Raw genomic sequence first — 18,141 nt, 5'->3', positions numbered from 1 at the left:
CCCAGCACTGCCAGGGAACAAGCAGAGGGCACATTTAAACACAATTATTACACTTTTCTTTGCCTAGGAAAGGGGGTGTTTTGCCCAACAGGTGGGGATTTTGTAACTAAGGAAGGGAGAAGTACAATTAGGAGGTTAAAATATGGCAGCATGTTATTCTGATTTGACTAAGCAGAACTTCACCTCACTTTTAACCATCTCATTGCTGGATAACTCACTTCATTTTTAACAGACAGACCGGCAGAAGCTGCTATTAATTAATGTAATTTGAAAATCTGGACCACAACTATTTTCCCTAAATGAAATCAATGGTTACATCCACTGAAGTCTTTGTAGAAAACAGTAAAAGCTTCAACTCACAGCACAGTTCTTCAAAGCCACGTTCCCAGGCTGAATCCCTGTGGAGTTAACGCTGGACTGTGAATGTAGCACAAGGCACGTTGATGTATTTTGGTCACTTTATTAAATGAGATATTAAATAGTTTAAAGTTTCAACTACTAAAACAGCACTTTGAATGGTGAAAACACAGATAGTATATCGTCATACTTGAATGCTTCTTCTCTTTAAAAACACATTTCCAGTCCTTATATATATTACAAAACAGCCTTATAGGAAGAGGAGACACCTTTTCTATAGTACTTAAGATATTTAATACAGAACTGAAAAGCCATCTAATAGAAACAAAGGCAAGTCTTCACAGCTGTATGATTTCAGCAGCCAAAGCTGGTTGATGGACTGAAACATTACTATACAACTGGGACAAAACATATACAATATCACGATACTAAGCAAAAACGCTTTACATCCAAAGGAATAAACAGGTTACAAAATGTGGATAATTTAGCAGGCAAAACTGTATTACAAGCAACGTTTTTATTTGTCATCTTAAGCCATTTTTATCTAGTTAAAACATCTAGAACAAATATAAAAATGAGCCTTTTATTATCTTACTGATGTATGTTCTGTCTTTAAGTACTGGTTAAAGCCTGATGTTATATTCAAAGCACATTGTTATGCAGCTAAAATGTCGAGTGAGAAACATATGCAAAGTGGTCCAGGTTTTACTTCAATGCTTATCTCGGATTCCTTCTTGTGCATTAGTCTTCTGTTATCCATAGGTTTGTCCAGGATGAAATAAAATGTGCCTTTCAATGTTGCCTAAAACTTCCACATTTAAGTCTTTGAGTTACTGTAAAACTCCATTTAACATTCCCAGGTTTGGTAGAAAGTATTTCTCTTATTCACAACATGTAGGAATATCGGTGAGAGTTGCCCAGAGTACATTTGCCTTCAAATGTCTGTCTCAACGTCTCACGCTTTGTCTCTTCTAGTGCCAACACGTCTGTCTTGCTCCCTCCCCCAGATCAGAGTTAACTGTAGAGCTGGCAGAGCACTAGAACACACTGAGGGTCTTTTGTGGTATCTTGTAATCAGAGTCCAAGACAGCAACTTGTCAGCTGGGTGTGCAGCAGCCCAACCAAGCTCTGTCCACGTCACAAACCAAGTGTCAGTCACACAGCAAAACATCGTGTGACATCTGCATGTTTAGATGCAAAACTTGTCCATTCAGGGCAAGAACTCAAAACTCCTGCAAGAAACTTTCCAGAAACCAAAATGATTTTAGTTCATGCCTGCGTCAGAAGAGTCCAGCACAATCTGGAGCCACAGCCTCCATCCATCTCCAGAGCCCCCTGTTGTGCACACACCACTGCCTCCGCGTTCCTGCTACTTACTTGTGCCCCCAGATTATCAACGGGGGTTTTTGGGGGGGTAAGAATCAACCAAAATCTATGCAAAGAAAAGCCCTATTTGTACTTAATTAGATCTTCACAAGCACAACAAGTGTGGGCAAAGAACATGATAATGATACAGAATAAACCAGAAATTTATCTCTGGCCTACATTAAAAAAAATCCAAAAGAGAACAAAACCAAAACCAAAACAGATCAAGCTCTTTGTGTCCTAACTCATGTTTTCACACAACTGAAGGGACGGGGAGGAGTGCACAACCACATCTCTATCAAGAAAGTCATTTCACGCTTCTGGCACCTCTGGAAGTTGCTACAGCACTTTCTCTGTATCCATGTCCAATCGGCAATGGTTCTGCCACGTTAAAGGGCGCTCTCTAACAGGGTTTGACCCTGGCCACCATCACTATTTTACCCCCAAAACACCAGGAACTGAATTGTGTTGGCCCATCCCCCACTGCCGGCAATGGGAGGAGACAGTAGCACCAGCATGAAGGAGTTACCAGAAATGTGCTTTGCGCTGGACTCCACAGCGAGGGAATTAACGCCTGAAGGAAAAACATCTCCCACCCCCAGATCATCAGCTGTTATTCCATCACATGGAACTGAAAATAAGAAATGGCAGCAGACTGGGGAAGGCCCAGTCGTGTTTAAGGCTGGATGCACAGTTTCCCTGTGCCTCAGAAGGTTCAGAGCAGTAGTATTTACGACTATTGCACTCAATTCTGTTTCAGAGAGTATTTTCAGCTCCTGTTCCATTCAGCACAGATGATCCATGAAGGAAACTAGACTATTTCTCTTAGAACGTTCCCACTAATAGAAAGAAATGGGTAAGCAGAAAAGTATTCCATAATTTGAGGAATCAACTCTAATCAAGAACTCAGCTGTTTACAATTCACATATGTCAGACTGAACATACAGACCTGCAGTCCTTCCTAAGCTTCCCAAAGCTTCGCAGCCACGAAAAGCAAGCGTAGGAGTTTAGACAGGAAACCTGTGGAGATGCTACTGTAACGGGAGAACTTGTTTTCACTGAAAACAACTTGTTATCTCCTGTACTCAACATATGTAAGAAGATTCTAGGCAACATCACTGACAACAGGGAAAACATCGTGTCCTATTTAAACAAAGCTGGAACACTAATATGGAACATGGTATTTAAGGGGAGCAACCAAACTATTCTTTTTAATTTTTTTTTTTTACAGTTGAGTTCTGTTAGGCCATTGATTCCTAAAAAAATAAAAGTTCTTTCTCTGATTTTAACAATCCTTTAGGCTTTTAGTGCAAAATCACATTGATTTCCCTTGGGAAGGCCCTGGATTTTTGCCTCTCATTGGGGGTGGTGCTCGTTGTAGGGGTGGTGGCTGCATCCCACCAGACACTGACTGATACATTCCTCTCACATCTATGGTTGGGTAGCTGGAAGGATTCATGATTAAATTTGGTGGCTTTGGCATCATGAGGTGGCCCATGGCTGCTTGCTGGTAGGACATCTGCTGCTGCTGCTGCTGGTTGTACTGGTGCTGGAGCCGCCTGTTCATCAGGATCCTCTGGACACAACCGATTAACTGTGAAGGGAAAGCAGAGCTGGCTGAGTGCACGACCCGTCTCCCTGCTCCGAGGATCAGGTTCAGAGCTGAAATCAATTTGTTAGGGACAGCATGGCTGGGGGAAAAAGCCCCATTGTTATCACCATCCCTAATGTGATGGCATTCAGCAGCCCATTACTGGAGAAACCATTCAGGAACAGCATTTAGGGCTCAGTTCTCCCGAAGACTTGGCTATTGTGTTGCAGGCAGCATTTAGGTGAGTTGCCATGGCAACATGTACTCTACTGTGAAATTATTCCCAGGTATAAGTTACATCATCATTTGTCAGGTACCATTCATCTTCCCTTTGAAAGTCCCGCCTGTGGACTGTCAGTGTTTGTTTGCCTGAGAGAAAACTCTTCCCTCTGACGTCATCTGGGCAACTTTCAGATTCTGCCAAGTAATTTGAAGCTAAAACATTACCAACACTTTCTAAGATGTGTTTCCTAAGTGGCTGGCTGAGCTTTGGGAATCAGATTTCTCTTTACGCCTCATGACCTTGCAGCAAAGCACTTCAGCTCAAAAACCTGGCGAGTGGCTTTTTTTATGAACTTCTCCTGCGTCTCCCCTCGCTGAGGCTGACCAGTGAACTCCAGCACACTGCTGACCATTCAGTGAGGGATATTTACGTGTCTAAACATGCACTTGTAGTTTAGGAATGAACACACACAAGATCCTCATTCAAACACTGACAGTAGATAAATAAATGTAAGGTATTTTACCATCTGCTGTTTCCCGAGGACGTCGTTGTAAATGGCTTCTCGGCGCTTCACATCCAGCTCCTGGCTTGCCTGTCTGTTCAGGGCCAGGGCCTGCACCTGGCTCTCTGTCAGGGTTAAGTTTTCTTTCCACTGAAAAGCAAAAAAACCCAAAACCTTCTTGGCACTGGTCATTTGGACAAAAGCCTGATGGTAACTGAGGCCCTGAGTCATGTTCACAGTTGCACCAAGAGTTAAAGCAGCCCAGCTTCTGTTCAATGCAAAACTGTGCTTCACCAGAACCAGAACTATGAGTTATTAGTTCTTCTAACTGGCAATTAGCAGTCCACAAAATACAGTAACTACCTGCCTATAATTGCTATTCTGATTTATAGAAAAACCAGCATTTTCAGAGCATGGCAAATACTTAGGGGATCTAAACTGCCACTCCTGTAAGGCTCTATGCCAGCTAAATACCACTGAGGGTTACTGCAGGGATACAGGTCACTACCAGCTGGAAATTACACTCATTAATAATGCAATTCATTAGCTGAATGACCATTTACAGTAGCAATATCTTTGTGTGATAATGTTTAACATTTTCCACTCCCAATCCAAAGCCAGGGTTATCCATTTGCCACTCACTATGGATGAAATGATGTCTTCAAGGGGCTGGATTCTCGCTGCAGCCACACTGTTGGTTGCTTCCACTACCTTCTCTCTTCCTTGATTAATGAGGTCCTGAGAAAACACCAGAAAATCAGTTATAAAGCACAGAAGCAACAAACACATTTCTTCCCCAACTTTCTTAATCTTTCTCTTGTACATACCTAGACTTCAATTACCTTTTTGCTTTCAATTTGCACAAGTCAATGAGTCTAAGCTGCCACCCATCTGAATTTCAGCACAGAGAAGTTGAACAACATGTATAAACCTGGCAATTTGTAGACAGCATTTGTAAAAACCTATTTTTGTACCCACAGGTTTTCAGACCAGCATGAGAATGCTGCAACCCAGGTAAATTTTCTACCATACAGACTTGATAATGTTACAGTTTCAAATGTGGTAATTAAAAGTCTTCAAAGAATGCAGGTGATGTTCCAGAAGCCTGACAATCTGTCCAGGTATAGGTTTATATACATGCAAATTAAACTTCAATAAAGCTACATGCAAGCCCCCCTCCCAAACCTCCAAACTATTAAAAATAGGATATAATTACATAAAGATATTTAAGACTGACATTATCCACAATTTGTGACAGAAAACCCCTACAGCAACACAGACAAGTTGTGCTCTTTACCTCCAGCTGTTGGTTACTCATTGCTGACAGAGCACCCAAGTTGTAAGGAATATATGTCTGAGAGTTGAAATTTGTGGGAATCATGTTGGTCCCTGTTGGCATGTTGAAACGCATGGTCATGCCCTGAAAAACAGAAAGAGCACTTGCCACTAACTCTGATAATTCTCTAATAACCACACACAGCCAAAGCAGCCCTCAGAGAGGGTCACAGGCACTGAACATTGATCATGGAGGTTTCCAAATCTCAACTCAGAACCACATTTCAGTCACAGAGGAACCCAAGTTCCAGTCTTGAATAATCTCTGAGTTTAGCTTAATTGTCATTATTTGATATATAAGTGACCAAGGCTTATTAGTACAGCTTAAATTGGTTAAGATGATTTTTTTATATTGGAAATCCACTACTTAATGTTGAGTTTGACCAGCCTGTAATGAAATTCTGAAGAAGTGAAATGCCTAATTTATTAGCAGGAATGTAAAGCTCATTGCCCATATGGATTTCTCATAGGGCAGCTTCAGATTTTACTCCATTTATCTCCCTGTTTCTTCTCCCTCCCCAAACCTTTTCATCAGCTCACTCAAGGTGGTCAGGGGCAATTTATACACCCACTATTTGTACTTTTAGTGGAAGGCTTTTGAGGGTACCTGACAATTTGCTTTATATATTCATTTCTTGGTGTATAAAAAAAATTTAATTGCCCCAAGACAAATTGAAAAGGTAATTGGGACTCTAAACCCGAGAAAGTTATTTTCATACGCATAAACCAGATTAAACAGCTTTACCTTCTTTTCTGCTTCATATTCTGCCCAGGCTGCCTTCCTTTCTTCTTCAGTGAGTTCCTCTTCCTCCTTATGGTCCAGGAGTGAATCATGTTCATGATACCCAACTATGTACTCCTTGTTGATCTGGAGCAGCTCTGCCAGGATCGTGTCCTGTTCAAAGGAGGAGATAAAGGAGGAGTCACTTGGCAGCTCTGCTCTATTCGCTCCCCGTGTTTCCCCTCTTGCTCCCTTCCTCTATGTGCAGCAGCTCTGAGCACTCCACAGCACAATAAAACTTGAAAATCATTTAAAAGTACAATTTTCCTCAGAGGGAGGGCAATGGATTAACAATCTGTTGCAGAGATGACAGTCCAGTCCTTAATAAACCACAGGAATGCACTCGGATTCCACAACAATAAATGCACTTTCAGAACCTAAGAAGAATGGAATGTGCTCAGTGACTTTTCCTTTGCTTAGGCTGGACAACAGACAGGACCTATCTACATTTATTTTATACAAACAGCATCTCTACAGCTTCCAAACACTGAGCAGCCCTTTGGGTCCAACATCTCAAATTTTTTTTAAGTCAAACCTTTTTGTCTGAAAGTCAAGGTGATGCTGCAAAGGATGAAGAAAAACACCCCTACAGAGAGTATGAAAAACTGCTCCTGCTGCACCTCAGGAGCTCTTTTTCCAAGGTCATTATTGAACAGGGTTTTTACATGACTTGTGTGGCTGATGAGCTTCATGAATTAAGGAAGCTCCAATACACCTCAGAATTCAGGCTAAAATTCCTAATATGAAAACATCATGGAACCAATCCTGAAAGTAATTACAGTCCTGGAGTTATCTGAGTACCTCCAGCCCCCTCCACATCCTGCCCTCATTCTGCCAGGCTTTGCACAAGCAGGAATCCAGCCTGTCCCACCCTGGCATTTTATAATCTCAGCCAAACAATGACTGGAAAGAAGTGCCCACAAACAAACAAGAGCTTTTGCAGCCACTCTGGGAGCTGCGTGTGGAAGTGCTGACCAGGGGTTCTGTCACAGCAGCTACAGAAAGCTGTTTGTTTCTGTGTGTTTGAAAAGTTAATTAGGTTAACCAATTCTCAATGAACTGTCCCCTCTTTGTCCCACCCTTCTCCTATCTGCTCTGAATCATTGTTGTCATCACCAGCTCCTCCCAGAATATCCTGGGTGGGGTCGGCACCACTGATGGGCACAGGGAACAGAGGATGGTGGGTCTGGGGTGCTGGCAGAGAAGCAGAGAGACCCCAGGGATGGGGGTGACACAAAGCCCAGAGGAGGTGGCTGAGGAACCCAGGACATGGCACAGGGTGTGGGGGCTCCTGGAGGTGCAGGAACTGCCCTGGGAATTCCTCCCTCAGGCAGCACAGCCCTCAAATGTGCTTTACATTACATCCAACTGTGTGTTTGCTTTGCTTTGTCTGAACTTTATTTTGTGTTGACTTTAATGATGGAAGCTCAAAAATGGGGATGGGGAATAAACTCACATTTAGTTCAATCTTACAAAAAAAATAATAAATCCACCTTACACATAAAAAAATCATCAGGATAATTATTTCTTTATATTTGTTTAGCTTGTTGATAGAATAATGATTATCAGTTGGTTTGTAAGCTTTAGGATGAAATCCTGGTGATGAATGAAAATACAAAGAGAGACTGAAAAAGGGGTTTGAATTTTTAAAAAGACATTTGTCTTTTTAAGAACCTGATGGAATTAAATGCTATGGAGAGATCAGTGTATTAGAAAGGAAATCCTCCATGAAGGAATGCAAGTTATGTTGTAATTCACAGGTTTTTCCTCAACCAGCTGAACATTTAATACTAAAGTTAAAAATAAAAATATTAAATAAGAAGCAAATTCTTCTAATCCTGAGATCAAAACTCACAAAGTTGTGAGTGTGGGAGCACAGTAAAACAGGTCTCTGTCCTGAGGTGGTATAAAATGCTGATATACTATAGCCAACTGAATCTGAACTATGATTTTAATCTGCTTCTCCAAGCTGTTTTCACCAAGTTTTCATTCCACATAAATAAAAAAGTAACTTCAAGTCTAATTCCCTGAATGAGGAATGGGGAATGAGCTCAGGGCAACAACAGTGCCAGCTCTGAGGGACACCCAGTGCCCCAGTATTGCCTTTGTCCAGTTCATGGTCTGTACTTCACTACTTTGTAAATTATAATGTCATTATTTCTATACTTAAATACAGCAAAAGTGACCAAGAGATCACTCAGCCTTAAGACACCTTTTTTGGACTGAAATTCCAAAGCAGCCCTTTCCAGCTGTGCAGGGACAGGGGATGAATGAAATCAAACAGTGGAAGTTAAGACTAAATAATTCGTGTGAACCACATTCGTATCACAAATATTCTGTTAACCCCAAGTCTCTGCAGAGCTGTGACCAGAGGCTGTTTCTGAGGGGTGAGGGCAGAACACAGGAACCCGAGCTGGGGCACTTTTGCCCTGAGAACCTCCACACCTCGAGGTCTTGTTAGACCACACAGGGCAGAAAACTGCTGCTCCAGTTATAACTGGACATGACACTTGGATAAACTTCCAGGAAAACGACAGATTGCACATCTGCGCTGTCTTTCCTTATAGAAAATAAAAGCATTCAACATCTCCTCCCCGCTTAACAGCACTTTCAAAGAAAACTGGTCTGGGACTTGAAGCTGGATTGTTGTAAAGCCAGAATTCTCAAGGATGTAATTTAAAATCAAGCAGGATTTGTTTCTTCACTCACTGATGACTTTTAAAACAATACAGAATGAATTCTCCTATCCCATTAAAAGCAAAATAATTAAATATTTGTTTTCTCTTACATCCAAGAAGTTGAAAAGGAGTATTTTAAGTGTTCCCTTATCTTTACCATATCTCTACTATTGGTCCCCACAGGAAGTTAAACAGGGAACTAAACCCCAAAAAGTCTTGGCAAAGGAAGACATGGATTAAGTTGACTCTCACCTACAGTGCCAGCTCACAGATGTGTTACCACAAACTGAAGTATCACCAGCACCCACTCAGATGCTAATTTCAATTTTCCACGGTTTCATGCAGTAAAACTTCTCTTCATTCAAAATGCATGAAAAAGTGACTGTTCTGACTTAAAAGTTCGGGTTTTAGTGAGTTTCTCTTAATAGTGTCAGTTACACTGAGGGGAAACTCCTCACCCAGCTCATTATAGGATCTGTTATATTAACTATGGATTTTGTTGTGTTTCCTGCTATTCACCTCCATTCCAAGTGGCCAGCACTGCTCTGCACTAAAAACCTGCAACATCTTTGATCAGACAAAGGTTGTTTTTACAGCACAGAATTCCTGGTGATGGGCACCACTCACTTTTGGCAACATGGGGGTGTCCCTCTTCTTCTTCTTCTCCGAGTTGGGGTCATCCAGCAGGTCTGGCTCGAAGGTGTAGAGCTCGGTGAGCTCGTTCATGGTGAAGTGACGCTCCACCTGCTGCTGGTCCACCACCCTGAAGGACAGCGACTGCTTCGTCACCTGCCGGTCGTAGATCTTGTCCTCCATGGTTCCCTAAACACAGACACAGCCACTGCTCACCCACAGAAAATACTTACAGGTATAAAAGAGCCAAAACAACAACCCAGCTGTTCTGTTTGCCTTGTTTCCATGACCAAGTTTCTACCCCTTTCAAGCCCTTTGTTTGCTGAGCAATAAAAGGAAAAACCTGCTGGAAGCGGCACAGCAGGAATTGTGCAGGGGGCAGATGTCATCTAGCTGTTGACTAGAGGAAGAAAATTGTTCTTTTAGTGGTGTTTTTAAGAGATCCAGTTTTGCTTCAATTCCCCAAAGTAGGATTATGACCAAAAAATGGCAATTTTCACAGCATGTACCTTATTTTGCTGCTTTGAGCAGCCTGTAAAAAGGAAAACAGATACCATATCACTGTGGTGGAGGGCAGAGGGGAAGGAAGGCAGTCAAGTCTAATTCACCACAGCTGTGTACAAAAAAATTAGATCTTTGATGAAAAAAAAGGAAAATTACTTATTTTTTGGAAAAAAAAAAAGAAAAAGATGACTGAGAAGGACGAGAACAGCACAGCCTGTTCTGAACAGCGTAATTTAAAAAGGATATCAACAGTTCAAAAGTGCACAGAGAAAACTACAAAAATAAACTGAAGCCTGAAGAAAAACCCCATTTCTGACAGCAACGTGTCCCAGACAAGGATCTGCTTCAGCTGGGATGGAAATGGTGACTGGATCAAGGGTTAAGTGCTACTGAGGAAAGGTCTCCAGGCTGCTCTGTCACACCTGAGGAATCAGATGCTGAAGCAAGGCACTTCCTAACAGAAATAACAGCCTTACATAAAGCACAGAGCAGTGTCCACCAGAGTTATTACCCATCTTTAACATCTGCAGGGTGTGATACAAGTTTTCAAGTCAGGACAGGATGCCTTTTTATAAAAATCTCATTATGTCCCTGTGGTTTCATCCCAGCTGGACCAGCAGGGTGTGCAGAAGGAACTGCCCCAGGGCAGGGCTATTCCCTAACAACAACAATATATCATCCTCTGCAGGCTCTGCTCCATTCAGAATTTTTTGTGGTGTGCAAATTAAAGGAGCTGAGACCCCCTGTTCAGAGTCTGGACATGTGAATCTGCTGGAATTCCAGAATTTGTGCTACACAAAGTGTCAGACAAGGGGGACTTAACAGGAAATAATTTCTGTTGTCATTTATTTTACCTTTCTTTCCTTCAAGAGCTGCTTCAGTGGCCAAATGCTGCTACAGATCACGACTGGATCAGTGTGGATCACTACAGACCCCAACACCAGCCCAAACAGGTACAGTCCCAACAATCCCAGCTCCCAAATTTGACTGCAGGATGAAACAGCACAGAAATAGCAGCCAGAAATGTACCTGAGCCAAAAACCTGTAGACAAACACAGGCTTGTTCTGCCCAAAGCGATAAACCCTGAAGATGCTCTGGATATCATAGGAGGGGTTCCAAGAGGCATCAAAGATGATGACTCTGTTAGCAGCCACCAGGTTTATTCCCAGGGAACCTGCTTTAGTGGATATGATAAACAAGCGGCCTCTGGAACAGAGAAGAGTTGCAAAAATTGAGTATTTTGGAAAACAACTGTTGTTCCTGTGTTGCTGGGTTACTATGGAGTTGTTCATACACTGAAATAACTCTAAAACTTCATTAAAATAATGTATTAAGCATAAAACAGATGCAGATTTTACAAGAACAACACTTCTAGCAAAACATATACTCCCCAAAATACACATCAAGGCATTTTGCAAACCAGCTGTTAACAAAAACTGGCAGGGAAGAAAAAACTTTGAGGTTTGCATTTTCAAGCTCTAATGAAATTAGTTATATCAAATTAAACCATAATTTTAAACAGACAGATTCCATGCCATTGAAACTCTTTCCTGGCCTGCAAACTTTCAGGGTAACTCTCCAATGACCCTGTCTCTTTGATATATCTGCTTTATTTGAGATTCAAAAAAATCTCACTCAGGTTCACCTTGGAACCAGTTCTTGACAGACACTGGACAGAATAAACTATTTAAAAGTATTAACACTGGATTAGTTCACTTCTCAATTTAACTTCTTTTCCCCTGCACATTATAAATGACTGCAACATGATTACATACTTTAGTTTTTAAATAAATCTAGGAAGGTGAAGTTCCTTAACTTCATTCAAATACAAGTTTGTACCTCTCTATAAAGTCCCATTTTGGATGAGCAGTGGAGGGCTGGCAGCCAGTTCTGGAGGCAGCTAAGAGAGTTAATTTGCCCCTGAGTGGCACAGGGACTGCAGCCTCTTGTCCACACCCTTCCCAGGTCCTTATATCCTTGAAGTAATTGCAATAAAAACATTGTCTCTGATTTAAATTGGTTACAATCTAAAGGACAATGAAAACAGCAAGGAAACACTGCTGAATACAATGGAATTCATCTGAAGTCAGTAACACGTTGCTGCACGTTTTCTGTGTGAGTTCTGACAAAAGATCATTCTCTGCCTGGTCTTAAGGTCACTAAGCTCATCAAAGTAATAAAAATAGGGAAAAAAGAAAGGAAAGGGGGGAAATGAAACATATATGTATCTCAGAAGAGACCTCACCTCACATTAGTTTCATCATTGAACTCTTCAGCCCATTTCTTTCTGGACTGAGCTGTGGTTGAGCCATCCAAGCGATAATAATCAATATTTCTGAACCATTTTCCTTCACCTGTAAATGCAACAGCCAAGTTATGAAAATGCTGATGGTGTAAATAACCAGACTGGTAACTCTGGACACACACAACTCTCTGAATAGTGAAGAACAAATATGGAACACAAAACACACTGATGTGACAATGGGAGACGACCACATGTTTTTGGAGGATACAGGTCTGTGCCACAGACATGCCTTGAAAATTATGTAGCAGAGCCTAACTAACAATATAGAAAGTATGCATAATAACAGAAAATAACAGCAATTGATTTGTGATGACAATGATCATCCACAAGCCTGCAGTGGCTTATACAATCCCTGAGCCAATTCTGTCTAGAATTATTCGAAGTCAGAATAAACGCTGTCAATATAATTTTACCTTCCAAAATGTACCCAGTACTTCTCCCTACCCATTCCTTCTGAAAATTTTATTTTTTTTTTGCAAAAGGACCAACTCCTCAAAGCAGTTTTATACCACTTGGAATTTAAAGATGAAAATTTATAATCAAGTAAGTGTTTTAAGGTTAAATTTAATGATTTGAAAATATATGAGCTTTTTTTGAGGGGAAGTCCTCTTATTTTTCACAATTTCTATCTGTTTTATATACAATTTATCTATTTATAAATTTGCAGAGATATGCCTTAACTTGGAGCCAAAGTTAATTTTCAAAGCCCCAAAGATGTTGTTACATTCAATCTTTAGGTACTGTAGCACTAATTGCACTTTTCCAATTGATCCAGGTAGGTTCACATTACAGCATCAGTGTCAGTCAGCCTCCCACACGACCAGCACTGGTAAGTCAATGCTCCAAAGGAGATTTCAAAGGTCAAACTCTAATCATTTTGGAACTGAAATCCAGCAAAATCTTTGGGTTTAATTACCCTGTGAGTTACAGCAACTTTTGTCAGATTAGGGGGAAAAAATAACTTCAGCTGATGGAAGCTCTTCTCTCCCCAGTTCACAGTAACCTTCCCTTTTCTCTGGCCATCAAGCTTTATGTACACAAAACTAACACCCCTGAGCCATCAATCCTAAAGAAAACAGCATTTCTGGGAGCCAGCACTGCTCAATTCAATCCATTGTGAGAGACAGATTGGTGAGTTCTGTCAGGAAAGGTGAATCTTGCCATGATACATCATTGAACTGCCAGCCAGAACTACCACACATGAAAAACCCCAAGCTCTTTAAAACATTATCTCAGAATAAAAGCACGAATTCCTCAAAAAGACACCTTGTAATGTGTGAAGATGACAAAATTCAGAATAGGAAGCAACATCCAGGAACAATAAATCTGTGAGAGACGGATACTGGAGAGCTCCAGTCACCATCACTTTTCTGTTATCCCTAAGTGCAAACACGTGGAAGAGCTGCATGAGAGACTGGAAAGGAAAGGCAGACTTGAAGGAATTCTTCAGTCCACATTTACTGGGAATGAAACTCCGTGCAAGGATGAACAGCATCCTCAGGAGCTCTGGGAACATCTTAGTGAGAAATTCCATGCCATCTGAGCATCACTGGAATAATAATTAATTCAATATTTGCTCCCTAATGAAATCCATAAGCCAACCTGCTGCTGTACATATAAAGCCTGAATTCATATTTTCCATGTTTTGCACGGTGGTTTAAAGCAGCCTCATTTTCTTTCACTCTCTCTCTCCCAGGAGGAAGGATCAGGATTTGCCATGCACCAGAATTTAACATCATTTTTGTGCCGAGTTTAACAAAATGCCTTCTTCTCAGATACGACCATTTAATCTGCTTAGGCTACAACAAGCATGGATGATACAGAATGAAATCAGAATCAAGAGCCCATACCGGGGCAGCAGAGACCACCTGCAGGGGAGCCCAATAACCCTGCCAGCTTCAGGAAATGTCCAGAGCATGCAATATTCCAATGAAAACACTGATTTCAAACCCATTCCCTGCAGACTGAATAAAGACTTGTGATAGTTATGAGCACTGCAGTTGTTGAAGGAGACACTCACCTTTATAGATAGGAGGCTTATCTCTGTCAGACTTCTCCCTGTTAGCCAGCTCCAGGAAATCTTCTATCAAATCCAGAGATATTAGGGACTGGCTGAACACTAGGCTGAAAAAAGAAACGGAAACGCAGAATTCATCTCTGGAGTTATTTTCATCCTTGTACTGCTTCCTTTTTGTTCCCTCCTCCCTCTGATACGACCTTTGAGCCAAACAGCAAGATTCAGCGGAGCACAGGCAGGTGTGGGAAGACTCCCTGACAAAAGTGAGTGTAACATGCTTGTCTGCTTCAGAAAACAGCCACAGCAGAATGAGGAGTGGATGGGGAACACTGTCGGACTAATATATTCATAAAGTCTTCAATAACGGGTCCAGAACTGACTTACACTTTGTCTCCCAGCTCCTCTGCCATTCGAAGAATTTCAAAGAGAAGCACCATTTTCCCAGAATGTTCCAACACCTCAGCATCTGCATCAGTGACAAAATCTTTGTACCAGTCTGGAGCTGGGCTACCAGGATTGGAAGATGATGTAGCTTTGCCTATTAAAAAAAACCAAAGAAATAAAAATCAAAGATGAGAACATGGTCATTATTTAATTGCTTTGAGTATCTGAACTACAGAATTGTTCCTTCATTAACTGATATGAAAAGAGTTAAAGAGGCAAAAAACCCCCAGTTTTTGCACTATCAGCAATTACAAGGCTGCACAAGAGTTAAGTATTTAAGTGATGCAGAGACAGAAACTCACCCTGACTATAATGTAGCTCCTCTAACACATTAAATCTCTGTGTGTAAAAGTTTTACATACACCCCCCCCACACACACATTTACAGTATGTTTGTCACTGGGATGGGGACAAAAGATTTCTCACCTGAGCTGTCCCCAGAAATTTGAAGTACTTAGGGAAAAGGATTAGACACACATGAGATAAAAAGAATCCGAAAATTGTCTCTGTGATTCCAGATACAAGACAAAAGCTAGATTATTACAGGAAAAAACCAAAAATTAAGTGTGCAGCTGTAAGAAGTTTGAGTAACAACTTTAAAAAGGTCTTGTATTCCTGCTGCATTGGATCTGCTTGCTCAGCATCCAATTCAAATTCCAGATGCAACAAATTATTGCACATATATTTCCTAATCTTTCCATTAATCTTCCAGCAATGTGTTTCAAAAAGTTGAAAAGCAGCACAGTTCTTCTTAAACTTATATAATTTTGTACTTCTGAATTAAAAAATTTCACTGTGCAGCTTCCCTGCCTCAAAACCCCCAAGTGCTAAGTTGATGCCCCTTGTTTTTCCAGGACAAATACATTTATCCTGGATACATTTCCAGGATAAATTAGAAGTAGCAGGAGCTGTAAGTACGGAATTAAGGAATTTGCCATTCTGCCATCCAGCACAATTCCTGACAGCCCTCTCAAATTGCCTTTTGCAAAATGAAGCTGCCTCACATTTTCATCACTCTGTATTATCCTCACCTTCATCTGACTTTGTTGATGCAGGGTTGTTTGTAAGATCTTCTACATTTCCTTCCCCACCTCCACGAGATCTTGAATTCCAGACTTTAATGACTTCAACATCATTATCACTGCCACTTCCACTTGAGCTACACTCTTTCTTCACCTTTTTCCCCTTGGATTTTTTTTTCCTAAAAAGCAACATTATACACCCCATGATTTTTTTTTTTAAATCCCACTGCAAGAAAACATATTCTAACATACATAAACTAAACATCCACTTTACAGAAATCACTTCAGTTCTGTAAGGGAAACCACACCAACAAACAAAATAAAAGCTCAATTACTTTGCATAATCATCAGAACTTAAGCTCATGGAAGTTTCATCGGAATCTGAAGCTATGAAGTCATCCATGCTGTCTTCATCAAAATAGCCCTCAAAAAGAGAAAAAACAGAAATTATTAAGTGTGTTCATCCAGAAGCTTTTATTAAATCTTTAGCCATCTGCTTACTCTTCATTTAAACAATGGTAAGTTCTACAAAGGCCTGGCCTTGCAAAATGTTTTAAGAATGACAACATACCCAGCAAGAAAAATATGACAAAACCAGCAGCAAAATGACCCCACAGCAACAAAGATTTCCATTAACTTGACGAAACTTTACCTAGAGTTTGGCAGAGCTTATTTGGAAAGTTCTCAAGTGAGAGTATTTTGATATATCTAATTTACCTTATTTTCTTTGCTAATATAATCCAGCTGCAAACACCAAGGGTGAGTCCAGATTCTGCTCAACATCTGGAAATCCTGGAATAGTTTAGCTCCAGCTTTGCCTCTTCCACCTTCATTTCCACCACCTACACCTGACAATAAAAGTTCAGGTTTTAGAGTGAGCCCTGAAGTGAGTTTGCCACACAGTGCTCCCCTTCCAAGAGCCCATCAGTGCAGATCTGAGTGCTCTTTCCAGCTGCACATCACACTGTAACATCTCTTGTAAAAGGGCTCAAATTACTCAGTCACAGCCATTTTTTCTCCTAGTTAAAGTTGTCCAAATTAGTTTTTCCCCTTCGTCTTGATAATGAGAAACATGATTATATATTTTACATAAAAGCACATTGCTCCCCAGTACAGGAATGTATACAAATCCTCCTAAAAAGACAGACATGTCTATTTAGGTTTTGTAAAAGCAGCCCAAGATGGAAAACACAAAATAACATTTGCATTTAGGTTTCAATGAATCTGGCCAACTAATTTGAGCTACCTTTAATGACCTGTAATGCTGCAGTATTCTACTACAAAACAAAACTAAAAAACCCCAGACTATTTGTTTGCTGTCCAAGCACTTTAGTGCATGGTACAATGTTCAGAAAGTTGATTTTCACCTACCAATTGTGGCAAAATGCCCCTTTATTAAATGCCATCAGTGTTGTCCCCAGGGAGAGCTGCAGGAACATACCTGTCAAATGATCCAGGTAATACTGGTACAGCTTGCACTGGATCGGGGTCATCCGCACCTCGAGCACGTACTCGTATTTGGGGGGCAGGAACTTTGTTAATGCTGTGTAATCTTTCCTCTGCAATTTTACAAACAGTGCTTCAGTCACAGAAACATGGGAACGACTCCTGAGAGCTTCAGGACTTGTGGCATCTCAAAGGACAAAGCACTGTGGATCAGTGACAGTGATTCTGGTGCTTTCCAGCCACACAGTGGGAAAATCTGGGCCAGTAAATAACAGTTCACCACAGGCCCTGCAGCAGAAACACACCTGCCCCACTCAGGTGCTTGTCACACCGAAGCCTATGACCTGCAAAGCCCATGGCCAGTTCCAAGTCCTTGCAAAGTTCACTGCAACTCCAGGAGCTGCTCTGGGAACCACTTTTGGGTTTTTTTTTTTTTAGAATACTAAACCCCAATTTTACTTCTGTTTTGGGTTTTTTTGACTCTTACATTACTCTGTCTCTCCACTCACCCAAAGACCACAAGAGAGCTGCTCTCTATGGACAGGATCTGTTCTGCACTGGTGCAGGGAGAAAATCATTTCATCCAATGCTTTTTTTATCTAAGGTCTATAAGGTAATGAGTTCTTCACCCTTTTGAACCTGAATAATTTTCCTTCTCTCTTGTTTTCTGCTGTTCTGATTCTCACAGATCAGAAAAAATACATATTCAGAAACAACTGACAAGCTATGGACCAGCAACTTTCTGTGCAGACTTTAAGGCAGCTCTTAAATGTGCATATGGAATTAAAAAAAGAGTATTTCAAAGCAACTCATATCCTACTCTATCATAAAATGCTCTTGTCTCCTAGCAGGAAACAGCTGTATTCTCTAATACTTGTATTTTAGAATACACTGACATTTGGAGAAAAACTATGAAGTTTATCTAATCCCAAAGAATG

General features: G+C 40.9%; 1 protein-coding gene across 2 annotated transcripts in view; it reads right to left on the bottom strand.

Annotated features, from left to right (window-relative positions):
* Window positions 1-440: 440 nt before the first annotated feature.
* The window catches only part of ATRX (ATRX chromatin remodeler), a 66,210-nt gene continuing 48,509 nt past the window's right edge, over window positions 441-18,141 (bottom strand). The window contains exons 22-35 of one of the 2 annotated variants that reach the window (XM_039572381.1): window positions 17,199-17,316; window positions 16,475-16,605; window positions 16,093-16,181; window positions 15,767-15,936; window positions 14,677-14,830; window positions 14,296-14,399; window positions 12,216-12,324; window positions 10,999-11,176; window positions 9,460-9,654; window positions 6,119-6,268; window positions 5,336-5,458; window positions 4,681-4,776; window positions 4,060-4,188; window positions 441-3,316 (exon numbers count right to left, since the gene is read on the bottom strand). In XM_039572381.1, coding sequence (XP_039428315.1) covers window positions 3,038-3,316; window positions 4,060-4,188; window positions 4,681-4,776; window positions 5,336-5,458; window positions 6,119-6,268; window positions 9,460-9,654; window positions 10,999-11,176; window positions 12,216-12,324; window positions 14,296-14,399; window positions 14,677-14,830; window positions 15,767-15,936; window positions 16,093-16,181; window positions 16,475-16,605; window positions 17,199-17,316 — 2,025 coding nt within the window. In that variant the 3' untranslated portion in view covers window positions 441-3,037. The remainder of the gene's footprint in view (window positions 3,317-4,059; window positions 4,189-4,680; window positions 4,777-5,335; window positions 5,459-6,118; window positions 6,269-9,459; window positions 9,655-10,998; window positions 11,177-12,215; window positions 12,325-14,295; window positions 14,400-14,676; window positions 14,831-15,766; window positions 15,937-16,092; window positions 16,182-16,474; window positions 16,606-17,198; window positions 17,317-18,141) is intronic. The other variant, XM_039572382.1, reaches the window with a different exon arrangement.

The sequence above is a fragment of the Corvus cornix genome, chromosome 4A, assembly GCF_000738735.6.
Source record: "Corvus cornix cornix isolate S_Up_H32 chromosome 4A, ASM73873v5, whole genome shotgun sequence".
Classification (NCBI taxonomy): Eukaryota; Metazoa; Chordata; class Aves; order Passeriformes; family Corvidae; genus Corvus; species Corvus cornix.
Note: the sequence above shows the minus strand (reverse complement) of the source record. Positions and strands in the feature narration are given on the sequence as shown.